Here is a 15,460-nt window from a genome sequence, read left to right on the forward strand (position 1 = left end):
CGTCCACTGACACTTGGAGGCAGGAGGAGGGCACTCCCAGGAGCAGGTCCCCTTCCCTGTCCCCACTGATGAGGATTCAAGTCCCAGCCATGTGTTCTCCTTACTTGACCCAGACCTGAGGCAGGAGGTGGGGATGGCCTCACTATGGGTAATGCCTGACCTGCTTGCAAGGAGCCAGCGGGGACCAGGGTCATCCTCAGCTCCCACTTTTGTTCCTGTCTTTGTCCACCAGCCATGCATCCAGAGGCTCTCGGGCCCTCGCTGTTAGGAAAGGTTGGGGTCTGCAGTCCTACAGCCGGGGCTCCCCAGGGTGAGAATGTGAGCCTAGACGCCCTCAGCAGTAAGGAAAGCAGACAGTGGGCAGCGGGTGTCTGTTCTTGCCTCAGGGTGAACATTCTGTGTTTCTATTTTTGTGCAGAATGTAGACATCTCGAGGCCTTCAGAGGAAGCCCTGGTCACAGTGCCTGCTCACCAGTGACTGTCTCAGCCACTGCAACCCTGGCCAGGTGGTGATTTCTACAGACAAGGTCATTCCAGGCTCCCCTGGCCACATGACAGTCACCATGCAGGAACACCCTCAAAGCCGGATGTGGCTCGTGGTGCCCAGAACCCCCACCCCTGTCTGCCTGCTTCCTGTTGACAGCGATGGGGTTGTACCTGGTGCCTGACCTGCTGCTGAAAATCACTCAGCCAGACTGTGCCTGTTCAGGCTGGTGAGACGTTGCCCAGCACCGGACCCTGTTGTAGCTTTGGGCACCTCTCTCACCTGTCAGGTTGGCTTCATGAAGTGTGAAACCCTAAAATGTGAAATGAAAAGCACTTGCTATGAGGATCCCACCATGGCCGGGCTGCCTGGGGTGGACCTGGGGACCCCTGCAGGTGCCCTGCAGTCCTCTCCTCTCTGTGGCCACTTCTTGAGTCAGAGGCGAGGGCTTCATGGGCTCCTGAGCTCCACTGCCTTCCGTCAGAGGAGAGCCCTTCCCAGCCTGCCCTGCCGAGAACTGAAAGCTTCTGCCATGGCCCTTATGTCCGAGCCACTCAGGAAAGCAGTGTGCTCACTTCACCACAATGCAATGTGCAGACGCCTGCAGGGAGCACAGCATTTACAGTGACCCTTCCCAGGCGTGCCTACACTGGAGTACTTGTGGGAGCTGGTGGCCAAGGCCGCCCCTTCCCGACTGCTCCCATGGTGAAACCATGGAAAGACGGTATTGTGTGAGTTACCCTTCCCAGTGCACATGCCCAAGTGCTCAAGGGAGAAGCTGCCGTCCCATCACCCCTCCTGGCCCTGCCCTCCGGGCGCCCTCCCGCCCCTGGCTGCCTGTGTCCACACAGGAGTGTACCCGGGGGCAGGGACATGTATTTGCTGTGAATGATGGAGAAAAGCTTGTTGTGGTCCTGTAAAGCCCATCCTGGCATTTGTTGTCCTCCACCTGTGAGACTGAGCAGGGGGAAGGCTGACACTCGGAGGCAGCCTTGTCCACGGGGGATTTTTTCCCAGACACATCACAGCTTTTGATTCATGTGAACGGGCGCCTGTTGAAAATAACCTCGGGAAATCTGCCATCTCTCATGCCCCTGAGTTCTTTTTTTTTTTTTTTTTTTTTTAAAGATTTTATTGGGGAAGGGGAACAGGACTTTATTGGGGAACAGTGTGTACTTCCAGGCCTGTTTTCCAAGTCAGGTTGTTGTCCTTTCAATCTTAGTTGTGGAGGGTGCCGTTCAGCTTCAAGTTGTTGTCTTAGTTGTGTCGGGCGCAGCTCAGCTCCAGGTCCAGTTGCTGTTACTAGTTGCAGGGGGCACAGCCCACCATCCCTTGCGGGAGTTGAACCGGCAACCTTGTGGTTGAGAGGACGTGCTCCAACCAACTGAGCCATCTGGGAGCTCGGCGGCAGCTCAGCTCAAGGTGCCGTGTTCAATCTTAGTTGCAGGGGGCGCTGCCCACCATCCCTTGCGGGACTCGAGGAATTGAACTGGCAACCTTGTGGTTGAGAGCCTACTGGCCCATGTGGGAATCGAACCGGCAGCCTTCGGAGTTAGGAGCATGGAGCTCTAACCGCCTGAGCCACCGGGCCGGCCCCCCTGAGTTCTTTTGGGCTCAGAGAGGCAGGCCAGGCAGCGAATTCTGGCTCCATTTTATAGCTGGTCAGCCAGGCTGGCCAGCAGGTTGAGGGCTGGGTGAGAACGTGTCTGGGTTTGTAGTCGGATGCCAGCTGTCTCTCCATAGGTGGACCTTGGTGAAGCTAGGCCCCAGGATCCCAAGTCCACTTTGTACCTGCGACCTAGGCTGGGCCTGGCAGAACAGCTCACCTTTCTCAGTCCCCGGGTGCCACCTGCCCCTGAGGGAAGTCCATTTCCCTGGCCCCAGCTCGTGGTCTCTTAGCCTCGTGTGCTGCAGTTGCAGACAAACACGGTGGAGAGATGTCCAGGTGGGGATGGGGCAGGATCCTCCTTCTGGACTTATCTCCCGTCAGAGCCCCAAGCCCCTTAGACCCAGGGCCACTGCCTTTGGACACGGGGACTTCAGCCATTGCTTCTGTGTCCCCTGGAGTCTTGGTGACTTGTGGTCATCTGGACGTGCTCACTTATTAGCCATAGCAGGTCCCCTCAGTCAGTGCCATGTACGTGTACATCTCTCTGGATGTCACCACCTCACCAAGACCTCAGGCTGGCTGAGGTGAGACCAGCGAGGCCTTTTCACTCTGTGTTCTGAGGATTGTGACAGGGCAGAGGGAAGTCTGGTGTCACAGCCTGGATGGGGCAGCCCCTCCTCCCCTGTGCCCCGGAGTGGTCTCTGCACTGGCTGCCGACACCTGGTTGGCGGCCAGGTTTTAGCCATGAGCGTCGATGCTTGTGTTGCAGATCTTTCACTGCTCTCCCTGGAATGGGTGGTGTTGGACCTCAGCCACACAGCACACTGTATCCAGCATTCTTTGCAATAAATAATTCTTAAAAGAAATCCTAATCTAAGGTTGTATCTTGTGGCCAGCTTTCTATTTGTGAGGAGTTCTTTCCGGCCAGCTCTGTAGACGGCCACGTTGTGGTCTCTGTGTTGGGATCCTTGGTCCAGCTCCCACCCCCAGGCCTACCCCTCTCTGGGAAGGAAACTGTCTTGCCCTGGAGTGAGTCCTGGGTCTGGCACACATGGGCAGGGCCCCAGTTTTCTCTGGGCCAACCTAGGGTTCTGGGCCCTCACTCCTGAGCAAGAGGCAGATGGATTGGATCTGGGGTGGAGCACCTTTAAGGGAAGGGTTCTGGGGTCCCTGGAAATGTGGGTCCCAAATGTTGGCATCCTTGGGGAAGGGGACCAGAGGCTGGGTCAAGGATGGAGGGATTACACAACCCCGTGGGCCACAGTGTCTTGGCTCCTTCTATTTTTTTTACCTACCTCTGAGGTGGGGAAGACGGTGACAGGGGCAGGGTTTTTCCTTTCCCGTGCCTCAGAATTCCATTGGAATGTCTACACCTACCTCCTGCGCTGGAGCTGGGCTGTTGGGAGGGCAGGTAGCAGGGGTGCTTGTCTGTGGACATGAGGAGTCGGACATGGCTGGGTGCCCAGCTGGGGCTCTCCCGGTGTGTCAGGGTGGAGAGTGGCTGTGGCTGGGCTGAGCTATGGTTCTGCCTTCCCCAGGTGTGCCACGGTGGATGACAAACCCCTGGACTCATCCCAGGGCTCAGAAAGCTGTCAGCCACCGTCTTCCTGGTGGGTGAGGATGGGCAGCTCAGTGGTCCTCACCCTGTGTCCCGGCGCTAAGTTCCTGGGGTGGACACCTGACCTCGGAGGCTTCAGCACTTTTTGAAAAAGGTTTTGAAGGTTTTTGAAGCAGCAAGGCAACAACAGAAGGAATGAAATGTAGCTATCAGAATTTTTCTTCAGGTTCAATGTTCTACCACAACCTAGAAAGCAATTATGTGTTGTCATGTTGAAGAATTGTGTTGCATTTTGGGTTGCTAGGAAACAGTGGCCATTAGGCAGGATCAGAGGATATTTGGATTGAATGAAATGTTGCAAAGGCAGATGTCAGCAACATTTGAGTTACATTTATAATAATTATATACTATATATTAATAAATAAAATAAAATAAGATGATCACCTTCAAACGCCATGTTTGGTTTACATCAGTCGTTATTCATCCGCTGGGGCTGGGCTCATCGGTGTTTGATCAAAACAATTTTATTAAAAGTGACAAATGGCTTTGTGGCAAGCCAGAACTAGTGTCTGCCACTCCCTGGTTAATGGCCACAGGTCTCTGGGAAGGGTGGTGAGGAAAGTGCCAGCAGGAACCTGTGCTATTTTCACAGGGCCCTCCTGAAAGGGTATGCACCCCACTTTGTTCAGGGGCCCCTGAGTTTGTGAACTGATCGTCTCTGGGAAATGGGTGAGAAATCCTTGCTTGCAGTCATGTCCCTGTTGGTCAGCCCTCGTTACTTTGTTCTGCACATCAAGTAATTCTTGCTGTGTGTCAGTCCCCGCGCCACTCCCTCCTCTGGCAGCTCAACACTGCTACTTGGCCCTTGTCACCCAGGTCTTGGTATCTGCATGGAAGTCAAGGAGCCATTCCAAGGAGAGTGTCCCCACTCAGCATCCCTGACACATGGAGGACAGGCTCTTATTAAGAGTTGAATTGTGTCCCCCACCAAATTCATACGTTGAAGACCTAACCCCCAGGACCTCATCATGTGACCTTATATAGAAACAGGGTCATTGTAGATGTAATAAGAGAGGTCATACTGGCGTGGGGTGGGCCTTAATCCAGAATTCCCTAACGTCTTCAGAGAGAGAGCGTGGCTCTGCTGACATCTTGGTTTTAAACCTCCAGCCTCCAGAACCATGAGACAGTAACTTCCTGTTGGTTAAGGCAACAGGTACTTTGGTACTTTGTTATAGCAGCCATAGCAAACTGAAAATTTTCAAAGATGCGCATGTTAGCAGAGAACTGCCGAAGGCCTTGGTGACGGGAGTATCTTCTGGGTCCTCTGCAGGGACTCAGGGAAAAAGTGAGTTGTCTAATCAATTCAGTCCAACATTTATCTTGAACGAATGAGTGAATCTTCCTGAGGCTTTGGATTCTTTCCTATATATTCTAGTAGGGTACTTTTGGCATCTCCATTGCATGTAATTAATAAGACCCAGCTTCATTTTAGCCAAGCATGTAGACACGGAACAACCCCAGCAGCTTAAGCCAGCACCTGTATCCAGAATTTCTGGCAAGTGCACCTGTATTGATAAATTCAGCCCAACCTAAACTTACAGTCTTATCTCCTTGGTCTAGGACATCAATTTTGTCCCACATAGTCTCCATACTTTGGCCAACATACAATAACAAAGTCATAATTCTTTTAATATATATGCCTTCCCCTCTGGGTTTGACTTTGTCATAAGGTCTCCAGACATGCTGGAATCCATCTCGAGTTTGAGGCACTGGAGATACCAAAGATTTGGGGAGGAGGGGCATGAGAAGATTGGCACCCCCTTGGAAAGTAACGCCCTCATGAGATCTGGGGGGTGTCTTGCTCCACTGGGCAAAGGAGGTGCAGAAGGCCTGGGGGTTGGTAGTAATCTGATTCCTGCGGGGCGGGTTCTTTCATATCACTTCATTTTGTTTAAGTCCTTAACTTAATGCATTAATTGTCCATCATGTACTAAGCAGTAGGGAGACAGCAGTAAGCATGACGGGCAGGGCAGACTGCCTGCTGTCCCAGAACTGACATTCTGGTGGTGGAAGACACAGTCAAGAGATAAGATGTAGTATATCAGAGGGTGCTGAGACGGGAGGGTGTGGGAAGGGGGTGTGAGAAGGCCTCAGTGAGGCTACCAAAGGCCTACATGAAGCTGTGGCACACTCCACAGCCAGCGCAAGGCTCTGAGGGCAGGTTGATCCCGGTGAAGTCCAGGATCACAGAGGAGCCTGGAGTGGCTGCAGAAAAGGGGGCAAGAAAGACAGAGCAGGTCAGAGGTCATGGGGGACAGATGATGTGGGGCCTTGGAAATGGGGGGCCCATGAAGGACTTTGAGCCAAATGACTTGATCTGATGAACATTTTTAAAGGATCCCTCTGGCTGCTGCTGAATCAAGAATAGACCTCAATGGGGCAAAGTAGAAGCCAGGGGACCTGTCCAGAGGCTGCTGTGATAATCCAGGTGAGAAACCATGATGCTTGTGATGGAGCTGCTGAGAAGTGGTCAGACTCTGCATACATTTGGAAGATAGAGCCAAGAATGGCTGATGGTTTGGATGAAGGCGAATGAGAAAGACATGATGCCAAGGGATGGGGTTACCACTTATGGACATGTGGAAGCCCACAGGAGGGTCAGCAGTTCCGCTGAAGGCACGTTAAATGAAATTCCACTTAGATATCAAAGTGGAGATGTTAACAGGGTAGTTGCATCTTCAAATCTGGAGCTGAAGAGGCCTGAGCTGGAGATCAGAAATGGCATCACCAGTGTGGATTGTATTTACAGCCATAACACTGGCTAAGTTCTCCAAGGGAAATGTGCATAGAGAAGAAATGAGGCCTACAGACCAAGCCCTGGGGACCCCCACACTAAGAGCTTGGGATGAGGAAGAGCCAGCAAAGAAGTGTGAGAAGGAGCAGTGTGGGGAGTGTGGGACGAAGGGGTAGTGGCCCACTGTGTCAGATGACTCTGGGGGGGCGGGATCAAGGAAGGTAAGGACTGAGAACTAACCACTGGATGTAGGCATGTGGAGTCCAGTTTCCCAGGGTCTCTGTGTACATACTCTGTCATGATAATGGTTGTTGACCTTAAATAAATAGACAGCCAGATACTTCTCTAGCAAAATGGGTTTACCTGGAAACAACAAAGAATTGCAATTTAGAACATAGAGTCTAATGTTGAACCACATGCAAGTCCAGAGAAAAAAGGAGAGGAACATTCTTTTATAGAGGTAAGGAGGAGTTCAGAAGGGTTGTTGTAAAGAAAGAGTCCACTAGAGGACACTGGGAGTTCAAAGTGTAGTGGCTTTTCATTGGCTGAGTGGTTGCTGGGTGAGAAGCAGACCCTCCTTCTTCCTGCTGGAGTAGTGGAGTAGAAAAACATCTTCCTTTTGGAGATGGAAAGTATCTTTCTTCCTGTGTGAAGTAATTGACAATAGGTAGTAGTGTGTGAGATCTCTCCCTACAGGCAATCCTAACTCCAATTTAAATGAGGTTTCTGTTTATTAATCTTCACAGTGTCTAACTTTTACATAAAAGGCTTAGTGAGGCTGTAAATTCAACCAGTATTTAATCTGGAGCCCACAGACTCAGCGTTACGGTTTCTGGAGCCCACAGACTCAGCGTTAGGGTTTCTGGAGCCCACAGACTCAGCGTTAGGGTTTCAGGACTATCTCCGTCCTTTTGGCTGCAAGAGATAGGAGATGCCTTTGCAACGTTGAGGAAGTTTTCAGTTTGTGCCTTGACATAAGCAGCTAAGAATCTGACCGTGTTATTCTCTTTCTTTTAGCTGTTTGGTGCTGTTAGAGGCAACCACCTGACACCAGTCAGTGCATTTCTCAGGCCCCTCACACTATTCTAAGGTGAAAGCCCTGGGTCTCCCAAAGCTTTGTCCTCAATGAACTATCACCGGAGGGGCCACCATCGGTGTTGTTTTCCTGACACCACTTCAGACACAAAATTGTGTGTGTTTTCATTTTCATACCAAAACCCAATTCTCTGAGTCTCCCACACCAAGTGGGTGTCCAACAATTCAGCTCAGTTCTGACATCAACTGCCAAGTGAGTGCAGACCCCACAGGTTAAGGGCTCAGCCCCACAAGACTGCCGGTGGTGCTGAAAACACAGTTCTTTTTATCGTTACTGGAAAGAATTCAAGGATGCACCGAATAAGCCAAGCAAGCAGTGGATTTATTAAAAGAAAAGAAGGTAGTACACTTCCAAACTGGTGGGAGCCGACAGGCTAGGAAAAGAGCAAGTGCACCAAAGAACAAATCCCAGGGGTTTAGGGATTTATTAGAATGAGGACATAAAATATTCAAGGTTTAGGGGTGGCGTTATAGGCATTGCCACGTGGGTCTTCGCTGAGCACTCCTTCCCATCAGAGGTGGGAATCCTTTGTCCTTATTTGGCCCTTGTCAGAACTGTCAAGGCAACAAAAGGGGTGGAGATATTTCCCTGCCTGCAATGCTCATAGTATTATAGTCCATTACAATTAGCTAAAATTCACCTTGAGGGGCAAGATGGTGTCCTGGGTCTGTTCTCTGTCACCAAAATCTAGTTTTCCTGGGTCTGGTATCTGCACCTTTTCTTAAGAATGATCTCATTTCCTCCGTCCTTTGTTTTCTAGCACTTCTTCCTTCCCTTCCTTCCCCTCTCTAACCCCCCTCCGCCCCTGTTCTTTCTATGTACAGTAACACCCCCCACTTCATGTGCCAGCCCCAAGAGGGCCACCTGTGACTTCTGACCAGTTGACTATAAATTGGGGGTTCCTAACACTCTCCTCAGGTTCGATAATTCACAGGACCGACTCATAACTCAGGAAAACACCTTATTTGCAGTTACCAGTGTATTAAAAAGGATACTACTCAGAAAGAGCTAAATGAAAAAGATGCGTAAGGAGAGTGAGGGTGACACAGAACTTCCCAGCCACCCACAACTGCCAGTGTCCCAGTTGGTATATCAATGTGCTCATAAACCTGGAAACTCCCTGAACACGGTTTAAGGGGTTTTATGGAGGTTTCATTACATTGGCATGATGGATTAAATCATCGGCCTTTGGCGATAGAATTTCCACCCGCTACCCTCCCAGGTTGGGGGTGAGGCTGAAAGTTCCCACTCTGTTCCTGCCCAGCAATGTCTTTCAGGTGACCAACCCCATCCTGATGCTGGAATCTCCGCACCTGGAGTCACCTCATTAGCATACAAAAGACAGTAAAATTCCAACTGTTTTAGGAGCTCTGGAGTCTGGAAATAGGGACAAAGAGCAGCTATGAATTTTTTTTCAGTGTCTACAATCAATTTTATTTTAATATAATCTAAACCATTTAGAAAACACACACACACACACACACACACACACACACACACACACACACGGGAGTTGATGTTATTGCATTTGGATAAAACTGGCAAGTTCTTGCTAACATAGCCCAGGAAACACCACCGAGGAAACCGAATACATTGGAGTAGATGTTGTGGCATTTGGCCCACAGTTTGATGGCTCTGAGTTAACCTCAAGTTGTCAATGTTTGGTAAGTGTAAAATGTCATCAGTTAACCGTTAAGACTTCTTATGCATCTTATATGTATCTAAATTCTTAAGCAGACTGTCACCTCTGCAATGCTAATCTTGCAAATAAAATCAACATCCCATCAAAACACAGTTTGATAACTGGCACACAGGCCTCTTCAACAGCTCTTGAATCTTTTGCTTTTTCCTGTCATTTTGATGTAGGTGATGTTGGATCTGCCGGCAGTTTCTGAGTGCGGGCCTGGATCGTGTCTTGTGAAGTCGAAGAATGGAAACACGGACCAGGGAGAGGCAAAAAGTTTTAAAAAGAGGATAGTTTATTAGAGGCAGGAGAAGAGGTTGCAGCTCCCAATCGGGAGGGGGTCCCGAATGGGGGGTGCCCCATGGCTGAGGCAAAAGCTCTTACTTTTATACCTTCCCTTGCCTGCTTGGCGAAGGGGAGCTGTTTGAAGAAGGGAACTTGTTTGAAGAAGGGAACTGGCGCCTTCTAATGAAATTTGTCTACCAGGTTCGTTCTGCTTGCCCATCCTAAAGGAATTAGCAGAGACCCACTCTTTATCTATCAGATCTGCTCTGTTTGTCAGGCCAAAAAGAATTTTATGATTAACCTCAAGGCCTTGTTACATTATGTCCTGGAGCGAAGGAGTGATTTAAAAACCTGAAGTTTCAGGATATGACTGTCTTTGTTTATTCCACCAGGGACCTTCCTGTTTACCTAGGGACATGCTAACTCTGCTGTATCAATTTCATCTTATCATAGAATGAGGTGGTCTTGGTGCAACACACAAGCCATTCGTACCAGCACACTAATCTGTAAAATGCAAACGTAAACATTTTTCCTCCAACGTTTTCAGTTACAGATTGTGGAAGATTCTTGCTTTCACTGATTTCTCGTATCCACTCTTTTTCCAGGTTATTTAATTTTCCCAAAATTAAAATCTTGTGCTGCAGTTCCTCTTCCTCTCCAAGAACCCCAAAGGGCTTCAGTCCAAATTATTAGGTTGGTGCAAAAGTAATTGTGGTTTAAAAGATTAAAAAAAAAAATTGCAAAATCCGCAATTAATTTTGCACCACCTAATAGCTTCTGTGTAAGCAGGCAGGCAGTCTCCTTGGGGACTGCTAAGCTGATAGGAGAGGTAACGTCATAGTGTTTCAGTGGTGGCTGTGTTTGTTGTGCTCCCTGCGTTGTAATTGGAAACGGTATTGTCTCCTGCACCGTCCCAACGCCCCTCCCACCCCCACCCCTGCAACCGCCACCCTGGGCATGATCCACTCCAGTGGTAGGGAGCTGAGTCTGCTTCAGCCCCAGGTTCCACAACTCTGAATTTTCTTCTACCACATCGCCAGTGGTGATGTGACAGGGTTGGGTTGTGATAATGTTCCTTGGCTCTTGTCTTCTCAAAGGAATGAATTCAGTTGAGAGACAGCATCTTGTGTCTTGTGCAGGTATAGGGTAGTCAGAGGTGTATTAGTAAAGGCAGATACACTCCAAGATGTGGAGCAGACCAACCCCAAGAGAGGGAAGGTCTCTCCTTACTTTGTATGAAGGCTTTTATTTCTATGGGTGGAATTGCCTCCCCCTCTCTCTTATCTTTTTATTTTATTTTAGATTTTTTATTGGGGAAGGGGAACAGGACTTTATTGGGGAACAGTGTGTACTTCCAGGACTTTTTTTTCTTACCAAGTCAAGTTGTCCTTTCAGTCTTAGTTGGAGGGCACAGCAGGGCGCAGCTCCAGGTCCAGTTGCCGTTGCTAGTTGCAGGGGGCACAGCCCACCATCCCTTGCGGGAGTCGAACCGGCAACCTTGTGGTTGAGAGGACACACTCCAACCAACTGAGCCATCTGGGAGCTCAGCGGCAGCTCAGCTCAAGGTGCCGTGTTCAATCTTAGTTGCAGGGGGCACAGCCCACCATCCCTTGCGGGACTCGAGGAGTTGAACCAGCAACCTTGTGGTTGAGAGCCCACTGGCCCATGTGGGAATTGAACCGGCAGCCTTTGGAGTTAGGAACATGGAGCTCCAAAAGGGTGAGCCACCGGGCGGCCCCTCTCTCTTCTCTTTCTCTCTCTCTCTCTCTCCTGCTGAGGTGCCCATTCCTCCCTTTTGGTTCTCAAGGTAGTTTCTGTTGTCCACGTAAGAAACATCCACACCTGTAGAGAAGTTTAATGAGTTTATTTGAGTCAAACTGATAACAATTGCTTGGAAGCAGAATCTCAGTGGATTAAGGAAATGCTCCGGTGGCTCAGGTGGTTGGAGTGCTGTGCTTCTAACACCGAGGTCGCCGGTTGGATTCCCACATGGGCCAGTGAGCTGCGCCCTCTACAGCTAAGATTGTGAAAAACTGTTCTCCCTGGAGGTGGGCTGCTGTGAGCAACCGGAGGTCAGAGGTCGGCATGAGCGTGGGGGGGGGGAGCACAAGGCTCATAACACCAGCCTGGGCCAGGGAGCTGTGTCCTACACAACTAACTGAGAAACAACGGCTTGAACCGGAGTGGGGGTGGGGGGAGGTGGAAGAAGGGAAAAAAAAAAAAAGAAAATGCTCCATCAAATATATGGTGATGGAAAGAGTGACTCAGGGTGGAAAACACACAATGTGATATATAGATGATGTAATACAGAATTGTACACCTGAAATCTATGTAACTTTACTAACAATTGTCACCCCAATAAACTTTAATTAAAAAAAAAAGAAAATGCTCCAGACAATGGAAGTTTTGCAGCTTATTTTACACATTAGAATCAAAGGAGGAGATGTAAGGAAGGTTACACAAAAGCCATTGGTGGTAGATTAAGGGGGAGGGAGAAAGCAAAGCAGGGAAATCTCTGGGATTGGATGAAAAGTAAAACAGAGTCACATACTTCTTTTACATTGGTGGGTCCAGGATAGTTAACAATGAACAAATGATGGTATTTGGGGAACAAGATAATAATGAGGGTTTCTGTGATCTCTTGCTCTGGTATGGTGGGTTGTACCCTTAGGAGTCCAGAAAAAGGGACTACTCTGACATTCCAAGGGTACGTTATCTTAGATGCAAAAAGACAATAAACAGGCTCACAGAAGTTAAAGACTGAGTTTTGTCAAGGAAGCTACAGGTCAAGGATGTAACTACCCGCCATGACAGTTAGTAATTTTTGTGTTCAGACCATCTGTATGTGGTACATTTTGGTCTCTGAGTTTGTAGGGCCTGCCACGCAGGCCTTCCCTGAGCTCGTCAGGTTTAGCACATGGGCCTCTTTTTTGTCCACACTGTCACTTTTCTTTTTATGATTTGAGAAGCTCACTAAAATGGTCTTGGTGAGCAGTATGTACAGTCCGATAAGCGGGATGTCTTCCTTTTCTGGCTTCTAACAACATATCCCTCTGATTTAGGGGTATGTGTAAGCCTGGAATCCTGCTGGGCTAGTGAGGCATTGGTGCCCGAAGTGAGGTGTGGGGACAGAGTCCCAGAGAGCAGTTTCCAGGCTCTCGGCCTCACGTCATCTACCAACGGAAAGGTGATGGCTAGGATAGTAGATGGCCATCAGCTGTTACTAGTTGGCCAACAGCTGTAACCAGTTAGCCATCGGCCACTGACATAAGTGCCATGGCTGAGCTGGCAAGCGCAGATTACAGTTAGCAAGGGGTTGGTTGGTTGGCAGAGAAGCTGACGGCAGACTGCGGATCGTGTGGCTCCTGCTTCCTGTGTCTCCAACCCAGCCGCCAGCGAGAATATAGTGGTGTGACTCCCCAATCTATGCTCTGTTGGTATTCCCTTTTGGCCTCCACATATTCTGTGTTCTGGTATGGGGAGCGGGACTAGAGACCCCGCTCGACACCCCCCCACTGACCTGGGCACCTGCTGCCCTTCCTGGTAACGATCAGTTGGAGGAAACTGACTCTGCCTACCCTAATCAGGAATGGAATTTATGAAAAAGAACTTGTGTAGCTCCCAGAGTCACCAAAGGGGCTGGAGGGTAAGACGTAGAGGCCACATTAACTTCCTCTCCAGCCCAAATCAAGTTCTGCTTTGGCCTGGTGAGCAGCCACTGCCGCCACTACAGGGCAAGCAGGGGACACAGCCCTCACCATAGGACCAGAAACTGCATGCTGCTGCCCGGCTGCAGCCAAAGCGGAGTGCCTGTTGTCCTGCTGCTGGTCACCAGCTCCAGCAAACTCCAGAGAGGGGGTGTCCGGATGGGTGGCCTCGGGTCCTTGGGAACGTGTCTGGCATTTCTGTCTTCTGAGGCTCCGGTGCTGGGTAGAGAGGAATGGCAAGGGCCCGACAGTGCTGTACTTGAGCACTCACCACTCCTGGCCCGGTGGGTCAGTCACGGGCTGGTGGGCTGCATCCAGGCCCTGCCATCTACACCCCGTCGGGCACCGGGCTTTCTGCTCATCATTGGGTGTTGTTCCTGCCTACAAGCCCTATGCAGAATTTCTGTCTACAGCTCGGCCCCAGCTGTATGTAAAGGTCCTGGCTGAAAACAGTCATTCTTATCAAGCTGGGTATTTGAAGAGAGTTCAATAAAGGGGCTGTTTACAGAGCTATCGGTTAGGTTCAGGGGACCACCTTGGCTTGGTGCAGCACGAAGGAGTAGGAGCCCTTTCCATCCCTAGGCCCACAGGGACAGGTGGGGAAGGGTTGCTGGCTCCTGGTGGGACTCCCCCCACAATTTCCTACTGGTCCCCAACCTCCAGTTTCAGATCCTATCATCTGTCCACCAGAGGGATCTCTCAAGTCAGTCATTCTTCCAGGCCCTCAAGATAAAGTCCCAATTTCTCAGCATATGTCCCTGAAAAAGACCCAGGTGACAGGTGTGGCTGTGGGTGCGAGCGCAGGGTGGGTAGGGTGTGTCTGACTGCCTACAGAAGCTTTGGAGAAAGAACTGGGAAGGCACAGCCCCACCCATGCCCTCTCCTCCCGCCCTCCTACCTCCTTCGGCTGCCTTCTATTGGCTAAACCCAACGAGCAGCCCAAGAAGAGGGAGGCCCAGGATAGGTGAAGGGTGGACCTGAAGGGGAAAGTAGAAGACAGCTCAGGACAGGGACAGGATGGGCACTGGGGCTAAGGTTGACAGGGTTCCTGGGGAGATGGATGTGCAAACAACTACAGTTCAGCCTGAGAGAGGGGCACACAGAGGACTGGGGGCTGAGGCAGCCCATCCCCTGGGGGTGTGATTTCTGACAGTTCGCTGGGGAAAGTGGTCCGTGGGCTGAAGGGGCTCCTTTATTCCCTTTTTCAACTGAGGTGAGGGGGTAGAGGCAGCCGGGCAGGATGCGGCTGAGTTGTGTCAGGGAGGGGCCCTCACCCTACCTGGATCCTCATATCTCCGCTCCCACCCGTGTGCTATTAAAGAAAGAAAACAACAAGCCCAAAATGGCCAAAACAACAGGCCAACTTGTGCTAAAAGCCCACGATATCAGACCTGTCACAGCATACCTCTGCCCTCAGGTGAGAACAGGTGGTGGTACGCAGCGTGTACACATTGCTTGGGTGCCCAGTTAGTGTGACATTTTGTGTTTGCTGCCTGAAGTATAATGTACTGAATGTGTCAGGTGCAGGGTGGGCGCAGGTCAGAGATCCTGGGCAAAGAAATGCTTGCCAAAAAAAAAAAAAAAGCTTGCCATATACTGAATGTTCCCGCCCTTCCCAGATTCCTATGTTGAAATCCTAATCCCCAGGGTGACTATCTGGAGGTGGGTTTAGATAGAAGGGTGGAGCCTCAAGAATGGGATTCCTTCCTCTCCTTATAAAAGAGGCCCTGGAGAGGTAGGTCCCTTGGCCTGTCAGCCATGTGAGAACAGAGGGAAAAGATGGCCATCTAGAACCAGGAAGGTGACTCATCAGATACACAATCTGCTGGCACCATGGTCTTGGATTTCCTAGTCTGCAGAACTGTGCAAAATAAATGTGTTTATAAACTACTGAGTCTGTGGTGTTTTGTTAACAGCAGCCCAGAGCAAGGCAGTGCTCCAACTGTGTGCCCCACAGCGCAGGACAGGACCACTGTCGGCCATGCTCCATCTCACTGTCTTGTGACAAGCACGTGCTGGGGACAGGCAAGGATGTGTGCCAGCAGGCACTCCCCTGAATCCCGAGGCGCCTAGTGTGTGCCTGGGAGCTGCTAGTTTCTATCCCTCAGACCAAGCCACTTGATCCAGGCTTGCCCAGGTCCAGGGCTGAGCCTGCTTGGACTGGGGGGTTGGTGACTACAGCAATAGAGGCCTCACCCCAGGGGAGAGGCGATGTTGTGTGCTCAGAGCTGGGGTCCCTG

At 50.4% G+C, this 15,460-nt stretch overlaps 2 protein-coding genes across 5 annotated transcripts in view; one reads left to right on the top strand and one right to left on the bottom strand.

The window, feature by feature from the left end:
• PFKFB4 (6-phosphofructo-2-kinase/fructose-2,6-biphosphatase 4) overlaps positions 1 to 1,594 on the top strand; it is a 37,368-nt gene extending 35,774 nt beyond the window's left edge. For all 4 annotated transcript variants that reach the window (XM_033132560.1, XM_033132561.1, XM_033132559.1 and 1 more), the window contains one exon: positions 419 to 1,594. In XM_033132560.1, the coding sequence (XP_032988451.1) occupies positions 419 to 478 (60 nt within the window). In that variant the 3' untranslated portion in view covers positions 479 to 1,594. The remainder of the gene's footprint in view (positions 1 to 418) is intronic.
• Positions 1,595 to 5,824: 4,230 nt separating this feature from the next.
• Positions 5,825 to 10,668, bottom strand: LOC117037117 (poly(A) polymerase alpha-like; the record flags this gene model as incomplete). The annotated part of the gene is given in 6 exon segments (XM_033132846.1): positions 5,825 to 5,919; positions 9,235 to 9,259; positions 9,261 to 9,294; positions 9,296 to 9,386; positions 9,938 to 10,198; positions 10,281 to 10,668. Coding segments are annotated over 6 exon segments (894 nt in total), but the record flags the coding sequence as incomplete, so codon positions are not given.
• Between the last annotated feature and the right edge of the window lie 4,792 nt (positions 10,669 to 15,460).

Source organism: Rhinolophus ferrumequinum, chromosome 17, assembly GCF_004115265.2.
Source record: "Rhinolophus ferrumequinum isolate MPI-CBG mRhiFer1 chromosome 17, mRhiFer1_v1.p, whole genome shotgun sequence".
NCBI lineage: Eukaryota > Metazoa > Chordata > Mammalia > Chiroptera > Rhinolophidae > Rhinolophus > Rhinolophus ferrumequinum.